We start from the raw sequence: 12,541 nt of genomic DNA on the forward strand, positions 1-12,541 counted from the left end.
AAAAAAAAACCCACACAGCTGTTTTTACATACTGTGAACATAGCCTTAAAGTGCTTCTTTTGGAAAATAATGGCACCAGCAAGAATTCTGACAACAGCAATGCACTTTTACTATTAGCTACAGAAAGGTACCAGTGGTCTGAAAAGGGTTATGGAGGGGGTCCAGATATGCTTTGAAGATTGCACAGAAGCTTTATGTGATAGGATGCTCAAGATACTATATCTTACATTCCAGGGTCCATTCACACGTACTGGATCTGCTGCAGATTTTATACAATGTTCTCTCATTAAGTTACACTGATATCTGCATCAGATCCCATACGTCTGAGTGGTCACTTAACCTCCCAGTGCTATAACAGATTGTTCCTTGTCCAATCCCAGGGTGCATATATCTCCTGGTGTCGTCCTTATAAAAACACTTAATATCAGACACTGCATAACCTCTCAGGATATTTTTTTACCCTAGGACTGGACATGAATTGAGCAAAAGGGGGGAGGTGGGGCCTAAAGATTTGCTTCAATGGGAGACACTTGGAAAAATTAAAAGGTGTATTCCAGCTACCCACAGGTTAGGGGCCAAGTGTCTGATCACAAGGGGCCTGAACTCTGTGGCTTCTGGCAATTGCAAGAATGGGGACCTAACTGCACACGCTAAATGGAGCACCAGGTCAGCACTTAAGCCCAGCCCTTCCATTCATTCTATACGGAGCTGTTCTTAGCCATCTTTAGAGAATAAATAGAGTGCGCATCGACCCATCACTCCATTCAGTGGACAGAATCAGGGCCCCCTTCTTGCAGTTGCAGACGGCCCAAAGGTTAGACCCCCCCCTTCCCCCGTCAAGGATCAGCAAAGTATGAAAGGTTTGGATGAGAACAGCATGGTGTGAACAAGCCCGTACTGTGGTTTTGCATCATCTCAGCATCGTCCTATACCATGGCTTCTCAAACTTTTTCTACTGGAGCCTCACCCAACAAACCAAGGCAATGCCTGGGCCTCACCAGACTGACCAAGAGGGTGCCCGGGCCTCACCATCTATGGTGATTGAAAGTCCATTCAAAAGCTGAAAATAATGCTAGGGCTACCTTACACCTGTCTCCCAAGCTCTATATGCGAATAAAGCAAGTAAAAAAATAAATTAAATAATGTCACTAAAATGGAGAATTTTGCAAATAACAAAAAGGACTGTGCAAATCATAGTTACTTTTGTGAAAACTGGCTCCCCAGCTGGACCTCACCAACAACTAGGGGGCGCCTCACTGGAGAGGCCTGCCTCACAGTTTGAGAAGCACTGGTCTATACAGTGCTACTGGACCAAGAATGGAGTTTTTATTCAATGTAATTGACTTGCAAAGTATGTGCATACACCAGAAGAAATACCATATAACATATATGCCAACTTGAGGCTTACCTGTGTGCCACACATATTGTACCCAAACATAGGTACTAGCTGCAAAAAACAGCCATTGCACTGGTATAAATAGGAGACATATTATATCTGACGTGAATGCTACACACACAAAAAATACTGAGAAGGCCTGCAACGAGAAGAAAACAGAGGAACGGTTAGATGCTGGAAAAACGTGTGCAATATAAACAGGAGCAATAGTATTAACCCCCATAACATGAATAAAGTAACCTCTGGCTTATATATAGCAGTGACTATATGCTCACACTGGTGTCATGGCGCCTGTATCTGCAGGTACCGCAGGGCAAACGTCGCCAGGGGAAGATGGCACACCAGACAGGGGGAAGATGGCACATAAAGTCTGGGTTACTATTACTGAAAACCCTTATGAAATAGCAAACCACACCAGTGTGAGCAGAGCAGAAAAAGTTACTCGTACAAAAGCAATGGAAAAGATCATACAAATAAGTAGTCAAAACTCAATACAAGTTCAATAGGAACAGAAATATGTGACCTATCTTCCATCAGCCACATGGACTGCGCTCGTATGTTTTAGCTGCCACAGGATGGCAAAACCACGGCCACATGCAGTAGCCAATTTTCAGTCAAACGTGGCCCCATTCACACCTCCGTGTATTTTGCAGACCATAATTTGAATCTACAAAATTCATCCGAAGTATCATCCATATTTTTGTGGATCCGTAATAGAGGAAAGTGATTGTGAAAAAAAAATAAATAAAAAGATGAATGGTCAAAATGGCGACGCTAGCTAAAATTTCAGATCCATATTATTGGATGTTACGGAAGTAATGTCTGCAAAAATTTAGATCCCATAAATTTCGATGAGTGTCTGACCGCAGCACGGACACACCAACAGAAGTCTATGGGATCAGTCTTTATTGCGGACATTACTTGCGTAACGTCAAAACACAAAAAAATACAGATCCGCAGTTCACAGTTGGCGTCATCATTTTGACCATAGTTTCCATTTTTACAGACCTAAAATATGGTTCAGAAAAATATACGATAGGCGTGTGACTGAGGCCTAATGCAAACTGTTAATAAAGACATAGGAGCGGCTTTAGGAAAAAGGTTTGAAGAGCAGAACATACATACCAAGCCCTGGTATCTGAAGGAATCATAGACGCTTCTGATGAACAGCCAGAACGGCCACAGGTATTCAAATCTGAACTCCAACACAAAGTCCGCCAGCAACACGAGGGCCCAGACCACAAGGAACTTCAGATACAGGAAGGTACTGCAGGGACAACAAACACATCAGTCACACCGGCCCAAAATAAATGAGAGGTTTACCAGCTGCAGATCATGGACAGTGACTTCATAGGATATTTAGTACAGAAACAGGTTTTTTCTAATTATGTTTCTATTTTCTGACTGGAATTTTATTTTTATTGTTTAAGCATTATTATGGGGGCTGCCATCTTACCTGAACTGTTTTTAACATCATTTAGTGAGATGCTTTACAGCAAGCCCCGCGGACACAAACACCTTCAGGCCCCATTATTGGTAGGGCAGATAGGAAAGCATGCTCAGTGACCTGTGCAGGGTCACTGTATGGACAAGGGGAGGATGGGCTCTTATCTACTGTTGTCACCTTTCGCTGTGATTCTGTACAGATCACTTTCTAGCAGCCGTCTCCTTATCAGCCTCAGCTTAGTTTTATGCTTAGTGATCAAAATACTGCAAGATTTTAGGATTATTTATCAGAAAGAAAAAGAAAAAAATAGTTTAGCATACAAATTTTCATCCCACAGTATGTAAGTGTCACAAACTACGTGTTGAGACCACCAGGATCACAAAGTAGCATGCGCTTCCCTCTCCAGCTCACCAGGCCATGTCCTGCAAGAAGTGGGATTAAGCAGAGAACTGGGGAGTGAGGGTCCATTTACACAGAAAGATTATCTGCCAAAGATTTGAAGCCAAAGCCAGAAACAGACTATAAACAAACAGAGACCAGGTCATAAAAGAAAGCCTGAGATTTCTCCTCTTTTCAAATCAATTCCTGACTTTGGCTTCAAATCTTTGGCAGATAATCTTTGTGTAAATGGACCCTTCCGCTGTTTAATTCTCAAGTGAGGATCTCAGAGGACCAAAACTGTATAAGTTGTATCAGTACAGTCCTGCAGAGGTTTAAGCACTTTGGTGCTCCCGGCATCATGATGCTACACAACGTCCGGAGAGTCCACCACGCTGCTTCACACCCCGTAGCTTCTGTGGATTATGAAGTGTGAGTGTTGTGTAAATTGTGTAAAACAGCCAGCTCAGCTTTCCTACAAGTTCTGGCAGCCACAAGTCGACTTTAGAATGAGAGCTCCCCCAATCCCTAGAGTTAGGCCGCATTCCGCATGGAACACGGACGTGGCAGGCTTGTTCCAAACATGCAGCCTTAGGGGCAGGTCCCAGAGGAAAGACCCCCATCTTGGGAACTTTAAAAGCCATATTGCATGGTCCGATCGCCCAAAGAACACGAGCACCATTCTGTCATCTTACACAAACAGATAGCGAGTGTGGCGGAGCCCGAAGGGTCGGTAATCGGCGAGGTAAGGTAATAATCGTTCAGTGTAATAGGGACTTTAGGGTGCGCTCACAGAAAAAAAGAAAAATGCACAGACGCAAACATGTCGTTCGAAATTACTTTTTTTGGGGGGGGGGGGGGGGGATTTATAAAACATTGTGTAAAGTGAAAATGGCTCAGTCGCCCCTAGCAACCAATCAGATTCCACCTCACAGACTCTTTGGAAAATGAAATCTGATTGGTTGCCGGGGTGACTGAGCCAGTCTCACTTCACACCATGTTTGATAAACCTCCCCCATTGTTTCCAGTACCAAGCACTTGTGCTGCCGTTTTTGTATTGTAACATTAGAAGCGCTGTTTTTTTGCCACCCATTAATCTCAACAAAAGAGAAATACAGAATGTATTGTGTGAGAAGTGACATGACTATGAGCACGTTCTCCAGCTGAAGCCAATGGGGAAGTTAGACTGCCTGAGGCCCAAACCTGCGGATGAAAAACAGGTTTTACCATGTGAACAGATCCTTATGGGTTGCTCCTTAGGATGAGCCTTTAATACCAAGGAACTAACTTTTCAAACTGTCTTCTTACATAATCTGCGACTTCTATACCACAAAATTGGTAAAGATTGTTCAATAAGTTCCGAGAAGAGACCACAACCATATCCAAATCCCGGATAGTAAAGACTAGAGATGAGCGAACCTGGAGCATGCTCGAGTCGATCCGAACCCGAACGTTCGCCATTTAATTAGCGGCGGCTGCTGAAGTTGGATAAAGCCCTAAGGCTATGTGGAAATCATGGATATAGTCATTGGCTGTATCCATGTTTTCCAGACAACCTTAGAGCTTTATCCAAGTTCAGCAGCCACCGCTAATCACATGCCGAACGTTCGGGTTCGGATCGACTCGAACCCGGTTCGCTCATCTCTAGTAAAGATCAATGGCATGATATTCTAAATCCATCATTGTCCAGAGCCTGATTTTAAAGGGGCACACCACTTAAGAAAATTTAACTCTGCTGAATCCCCACCCATAATCTAAACTTGTTTGTAAAAGGTTTCTATTAGATGAATTAGGCCATTTGCCTGCAGCACATCCTGAAGCTGCAGAAAATCCTCACTCCCTTGTCCAACTGGTCCACTTCCTGGTCTCCAATCCAGTCCTTCCCCTCCCTTCTGAGACCAAAGTCACATGATCTGTCGCTAATGTTGCTAGGAAAGCTGTAACACCTCATCTCCAACCCCGCCTATCACTGACATCACACCAATCAGTAAGCACCAGGAAGAGGAAAAACAACAAAACAGCCTCCTGAGCAGTATAGGGGAAAGAAGACAGTTTCAATTAGCTCTCCCTTTCTAATCTATGCAATTAACGGTCAGATACTTGGCAGTTGGCTCTAAAGTGCAATGCATGCTGGGAGATGAAGTTTCTTAGTCTGTGCCATCTTGGATATAGGCCTACTTTAAAAAAAATAAAAAACTTGTGACTCAGGAATGGAGACAGCTAGAAAGACGGAGATGGCTCAAAATACTCAGGGAGCCTTGTCGAGTAAGACTCTTGGGTGGAATAGCCCTTTAACAGAATGGAAGTGGAGATAAATCACACCTGAAGGGGTAGGCTGGAAAGTGTCCAAATACTGCAACACAGGTGCTATCATCCTATTTGAATGAGAGACACCTGAGAAGTAAGCAGCAAGTGATACATCAGCCACATGCTTTGTGTACGTTGCTTCTGCATCCTGGAACAGCAGATTTGATTTTTCTAGATTACTGTAACATTAGAAAGGCAAATATAAGGGGGAGCAGGAGGCTCAATGATCTACGGAAGTGAAGCAATGAAAAGTTTGACTTACATAACCTCAGCAGAAGAAAAATATCATCTAGTTGTCTGATAAACCAAAAAAAAAAAAAAAAAAAAAATTAAGAGCCGGGCATAGTATAAGTTCCTTTGGTTAGAAAGGAAACAACCATTAGTAGAGGACTTCATGGTGAAATTATTGTAGGAGCTCTAATTAAATCTTCAAAATGTAGGGACCCCCTTACTTTCAGGGTTTGGCAGCCATTCACTACACATGCAACTTCACCCTGACGCTTGGCAGAGCATTTACGCATAGGCCTCTGTCGGATACCTCCTCGGCGGATTATCTCCTGTAGTATGGCTCCCATACACGAGATTATGGGTTCAGCCAAATGATCATGGCCAGAAGTAGTGCTGTGTATATGTGGATGGAAAATCTGTATACAAAATAGCAGCCCAGCGGAAAGCATTTAGACACCATTCATACGCAGAGGGAAGTGATCTGCATCGAGCAACTCTGCCATTTATACAAAGTTTTGACCTGTTCTGGAGACATTTTAAAAAGCTTGGATAGCACCAGGTCTCAGTCCTGAGACCAGTTGTGAGTTGTAACCGGGGGAAGCACACAGGAGGCCGGGAGTGGAGCATGCTGCCATGTGTTACCCTAGTTATCACGCACTATTGAGCGCTGCAGGACACCGATCAAGTATACATGCCAGCCTATAGCAGTGGGGACAAATTGAAAAATAAAAAATAAAGCTGGAATGCTTCTTTAACTTAGGCTAATTATATTGTTAACTTTTGGTAATTCTATTAACATCCAAAGCAGTGGAGTCCATTTGCCGCAGCTCTGAATAGCTGGTCATACACCAGGGGACTCATTTATCACACTAGTGTAAAGTAGATCCGGCTCAGCAGCTGCAGTATTGTGTCCTACATGATCCAGGGACGACTTCTGAGGGAATAAGATAAAGCAGCTTCTCCTGTGTGTGCAGTGGATGCAGCCAGTCTCCAGCATCCATGTCCTGAACTACTCACAACTAGACTAGATGGAGCACGTGATCTTTTCCTGCTGACAATCGTCTAGGTTTCTAATTAATATTCACCATACACCAAGAAACACTGCTAACAATGTCAGATACCTGTGATATAGAGGGGTCAGCCATAGTGATACAGAGGGCTCAGCTATAGGCCCAGATTTATCAGCTCTCTATCAGCATCTGTGCTCCTGAATCATCGCAGCCCCACAGGAACTACCTGTTCAGCCAGTCAGTGACTGCAGGTGTGCCCCACCCCACTCACTGATTGGCTGAGAAGGCATTTCTGAGTGGAGCCGTGACATCACAGGATCGGCAGCCCAGCAGGGGACAATAAGCACTGCGGGGGCATGGAGATGGGTAAATAGGACTTCTTTATTATGATCCCACCTACCCCCTTTAATCTCCACCTGTTTTTCACACACACAGCCTGCTGCAGCCATAGCACGCGCACACACAGCCTGCTGCAGCCATAGCACGCGCACACACAGCCTGCTGCAGCCATAGCACGCGCACACACACACACACACACACACACACACACACACACACACACACACAGCCTGCTGCAGCCATAGCACGCACACACACAGCCTGCTGCAGCCATAGCACGCACACACACACACAGCCTGCTGCAGCCATAGCGCGCACACACACACAGCCTGCTGCAGCCATAGCACGCGCACACACACACACACACACACACACCCTGCTGCAGCCATAGCGCGCGCACACACACAGCCTGCTGCAGCCATAGCACGCACACACACACAGCCTGCTGCAGCCATAGCACGCGCACACACACACACACACAGCCTGCTGCAGCCATAGCGCGCACACACACACAGCCTGCTGCAGCCATAGCGCGCGCACACACACAGCCTGTTGCAGCCATAGCGCGCGCACACACACAGCCTGCTGCAGCCATAGCACACACACACACACACAGCCTGCTGCAGCCATAGCACACAAACAGTCCGATGTAGCCACAGCGCGCACGTACGCACGCACGCACGCACACACACAGCAACCAAAGTGCCCACACACAGAGCCCACTGCAGCCATAGCGCACACACCCTGCTGCACACTACCAGCAGACAATGCTTTGTTATGTAACAATTCTGTCAAATCAGAACAAATGGTGGATCCACAACTCCAGTAAAATGTAGAGATTTATTGAAACATATAAAACAACAAAAGTTAAAAGTAAGCTTTTAACTTGTTATTTTATATATGTTTCAAAAAATATCTACATTTTACTAGAGCTGTGGATCCACCATTTGTTATTCTGATTTACTAGTACAGGGTAACGGCCTGAGAATTATCCACGTGCTCTGCCCTCGTAACGAGCACTCAGTTACTGTGCAGCAGCACTCCCTCCCTGTAAGTCACTCTTGTGGCCGCAGTGGTCACAAGAGGCTGCTTTCTGCCTCTGGTTTTGGCACTCGAGTGACGTCACTGGAGGGGAGCGCACAAGGGGGCTATATACTACTAGGGCAGTCACCCCCTTTGTACCTAATTTCAAAGGGCTGGTGAGAAAAAAAATACCAGTTTCCCCAGTAATAAGCAGCAATTCTGTATGTAAATAGTTCAACAACGTTTGTGAAAAGTAACAACAAGTTTACTACTGATGTGCAGCTCGGATAATAAATGAAATATTATAATAATAAATAAAATAATAATTATAATAAATAATAATGTGTGAGAACAAGCCCAAGCATGCACTAAGCCCGGGCATAATGTACAGCATCCTACTTCCACCTATACATGTGCCGAAAGACCCTTTTTCACAACAGCCACAATCACTAGAAATACGTCTCCTATTGTCACTGAACGACATCATTTAAATGACCCCCGTTGAGGCGTAGATTATATACAGTCCTGACCCCTTTCTGCTGGACATTGTGTTAAATGTTTGTCACGACCGGCACAGAACACATATGGCTATAGAGCGCAAAACATTTTACAAGAACATTTGAAGTCAGTGTAGAAATAACCTGGGGGGGGGGAATCCTAAATGTAGATCAGTTAATCCAGAAGGGAAACAATCTTGCTGACAGTATATGAAACTCTTCCACACATCTTCATGCCCAAACCGCATCAACGCGCCAAATGGAAGCAGACAGAGGTAATGCGGCTGCCAAGAGCGGCACACATGGGGGTCAGGAGAACACAGCAGTCCAGATGCTACACAAGACAGCAGTGCACTACGGATCAGCAGCACACTACTGCACACAAGGCAGAATTAAGAGGTCTAGAAGAGAACCAGGTATCAGCCCTACATCCGTCTGCTGCTACTACAGTCACTGCAGGTACTTTCCACAAGACTAAGGACTAAACTTCATGAAATTTACACAATACAGTCTACTCGTGTCCAGCTAGGTGTTGGGAACTTGTAGTCCTGACTCATTGTAAATGCCGAATGGCTGTACGGTAAATGTATGGGCACAAGGGGTCGTGCTGCCAAGATGTCAGCAGTCTAGGAGCGCCCTGCATAACTACTACTCACCGTCCATGGCCCTGATAAGAATAGCCAGGCATTGGTGGTGAATGGAGAATTGGCCGCTCAGTGAACAGTGGTGTAAGGCCCACATACACTTTAGACTTTCGCCAGCTGAACCCACCGTTTGTGGCCGATTTGCCCATCAGTCTAGAGTGTATGGAGCCCCCCGAACAACCACCGACAGATGTCATTGGTGGCGATAGAGGTTGGAGAGAGAGAAGCCACAGCGAGAGCGCTCTAGTTTATGCCTCCCCATAGAGAACACAGGAACGCTCAGCCATGCCAAACGTTCCTGTGTATGGGGAGGACAGACAGGAGATAGCTGTTCAGCTCTCAGTTATTATAGGTGTATGAGGGGCCTTAAGAGTGATGCTCCTATCCTTCTAGAAAGAGATTAACCAGTATACAGGAAATTTAAAGAGGTACTCCGGGCTGGGGTTATTTTTATTGTATGGCCGTGGAAGTGGTGATTATAGAGGCCATTTGTCACTAACTTCCCTAGTTCCATCGCCGTCTCCGCATCGGCTGCTGGATGGCTGAGCTGCCTTGAGACGTTGCGTCTCGAACTGCTACTCAGACCAGGAAGCGGCACGGGAGAACGGGGCGGCACAATCTGGGACCCCACGCTGGAACGGGGAAGGTAAGTGACAGGCGGCCTCTCTTCCCTGGCCGTACAATAAAAAAAATAATAAAAAAAAAAAGCTGCCCGAAGTACCCCTTAAGCGCTGCAGAATCAGTTTAAATCACAGCACAATGCAACATTTCAGCCTTAAGTATGTTAAAGGACTAAATAAGGTTCAAGAGGGGAGTGTTTTTAGTAAAAAAAACTGAGCTCAAGAACAATAGGACACAATCAGAGATTAGTTGGGGGAAAGATCAGAAGCAACGTGAGAAAATTTTATTTTACTGAAAGAGTAGTAGATACCTGGAACAAACTTCCAGCAGAGGTGGTTGGTAAATCTACAACAACAGAATTTAAACACGCCTGGGATAAACATATATCTATCCTAAGATAAGAAAGAAAATACTAAAAGGGCGACTAGATGGACCCAGTGGTCTTTTTCTGCCGACAATCTTCTATGTTTCTAAATAAAGCCTTCCCAAACACACAAGCTCGCTACAGGCCAAAACACTGCAATGTGGGGTGAATGAGTTTCCTGCAAATATTTTAGCTCCATTGCGGATGTTTGGTCCAGTTCAGTGAGGCATGTAACCTTAAAGACTATTATGTAAAGTGTGCTGCTTACTTCTACAGTATCACAATGGAGATTCTGTCAGTAGGTTTATGCTGCCCTATCTAATAGAGCACAAACTAGTGACGTATCACTTATATTGCAGTAGACCTTGATATTCATGAGCACCAGCTCCCTTTGCCAACCACCTGCTGATTAAAAGATATGTATAGGCAGACAGCTGAAAGCCCATAAAGTCCTGCATAACGGGAGTATGGATAGAGAGAATGATGCAAAGTAATACATGTCACTAGTTTATGCTGCTCTCATTTAATGCCGCATAAACCTAGTGACAGATTCCCTTTAAGTTCAGCTATTCTTAGAAATATTTTGGAATTTAATAAACCCTGACTTTGTAGACAAAACATGCTGTAAGACAGAGTTCCCACCAGCACAACACAGACACATAACTGCTCCCGTATTATGGACACAAGCCCGGCCTGACCACAAGTCTGATGACCCGAAGAGACACCATCTCTGGGACCAATGACCGGGACGAGATACGCGGCCATAACATGGGCACAGAAATACACTGGTCATATGCTTGTGTGAAGCCGGCCTAAAAGAGAAACAGCAAATCATCATCCACCCATTCGGGACCAGAGAGGATTTTGCCTTCCTGGAATTCTGCAATTAAAAGCATTAGTCACACTTTGTGCTCTTCACCGCAGCAACTAGACTTTCCATGTAGGTGAACGGACAAGTCGAAAAATGCCATAGGGAATCCCATGTGTATAGCGCTCACAATACTACAATAAAAGGCTTTGGGCTGGATACTCAGAGATAACGTAAGCTGCACATAGACTTCAGATCTTAAAGACGACCTCCCCCACAAACCAATAGCCAAAGCCATGCATCGTTCCCGGTAATGCTGAACTGCGCCATTCTCTAGGCGATACAGAGCTAAGGCTGACAACTACAGGTTACCATTCCCATTGTCAGTGAGGCATGTCCAACACATCCAGCACTGACCATAACAAAGATTAGTTACTAGAAAAGGAGATTAGGCTGAGTTCACACTACGTTTTTGCAATCCATTCATTGCATCCATTTTTGATTGGTTACTTTTAACGGACAGAAAAACGTAGTCGACGCTACTTTTCTGTATGTTAAACGCATCAGTTTCGATTATTATTATTGGGGTAGCGCGGCGCTCAGAAATTATTCACAGAATAACACACATTACAAAGTTATACAACTTTGTAATGTATGTTATGTCTGTGAATGGCCCCGTTCCCCGTGCCCCACCACCCCCACCTGTGTACCCGGAAGTGTTCGTGCATTATACATTACCTGATCCGTGTCGAGGGCCGTCCGCCATCTTGTGCCAAACGTCATCTTCGGACGGACGGCCGAGTCGCTGCCGCCCGTCCCCCCTCCGCCACGTCACAACTGTGCTCAGCCGCGATTGGCTGAGCACAGTTTAGCTCAGCCAATCGTGGCTGAGCTTCGGGTGGCGCTGCAGAGGGCGGCCGGCATTCGGGACAGTCGGGGCTGTTCGCCGTCCGCCCGAAGAAGACGTCACTCGCTGAAGATCGGAGACGGGTGTCGGCACGTGACAGGCGAGTATAGCGCACCACACTTCCGGATACACGGGTGGGGGTGGTGGGACACGGGGAAGGGGGCCATTCACAGACATAACATACATTACAAAGTTGTATAACTTTGTAATGTGTGTTAGTCTGTGAATAATTTTTTACCGCCGCACTACCCCTTTAAAGTCAATGAAAACAACAGATACAAAACTGATGACACACAATTGCATCCGTTTTTTTTTCCATAAAATGTAGACGTTAAACTAACTGCAAAAACGCAGTGTAAACTCAGCCTTGCAAGTATATTCTTAAAGGTGCATGTCAGGAGAGGCCAGCTGGCTACGTCCGGGCCATGGAAGTAAACTGTGCCCTCGCCAGTCCCTGCACCGATACCTCAGCGTCCCATTCTGACAGGGTACTGAAGTAACCATTCATGGGACTACAGAATCATGGTGTGAATGCACCCTCACATTTATATTTACGGTAACTCCTTCCTCAT

General features: G+C 45.4%; 1 protein-coding gene across 1 annotated transcript in view; it reads right to left on the bottom strand.

Moving 5' to 3' along the window:
- MACO1 (macoilin 1) overlaps positions 1-12,541 on the bottom strand; it is a 41,106-nt gene that overhangs the window by 22,640 nt on the left and 5,925 nt on the right. Inside the window, exons 2-3 of the mRNA XM_069971714.1 lie at positions 2,522-2,663; positions 1,409-1,535 (exon numbers count right to left, since the gene is read on the bottom strand). Of these exons, the coding sequence (XP_069827815.1) occupies positions 1,409-1,535; positions 2,522-2,663 (269 nt within the window). The remainder of the gene's footprint in view (positions 1-1,408; positions 1,536-2,521; positions 2,664-12,541) is intronic.

This window comes from Dendropsophus ebraccatus, chromosome 5, assembly GCF_027789765.1.
Source record: "Dendropsophus ebraccatus isolate aDenEbr1 chromosome 5, aDenEbr1.pat, whole genome shotgun sequence".
NCBI classification, from domain to species: domain Eukaryota; kingdom Metazoa; phylum Chordata; class Amphibia; order Anura; family Hylidae; genus Dendropsophus; species Dendropsophus ebraccatus.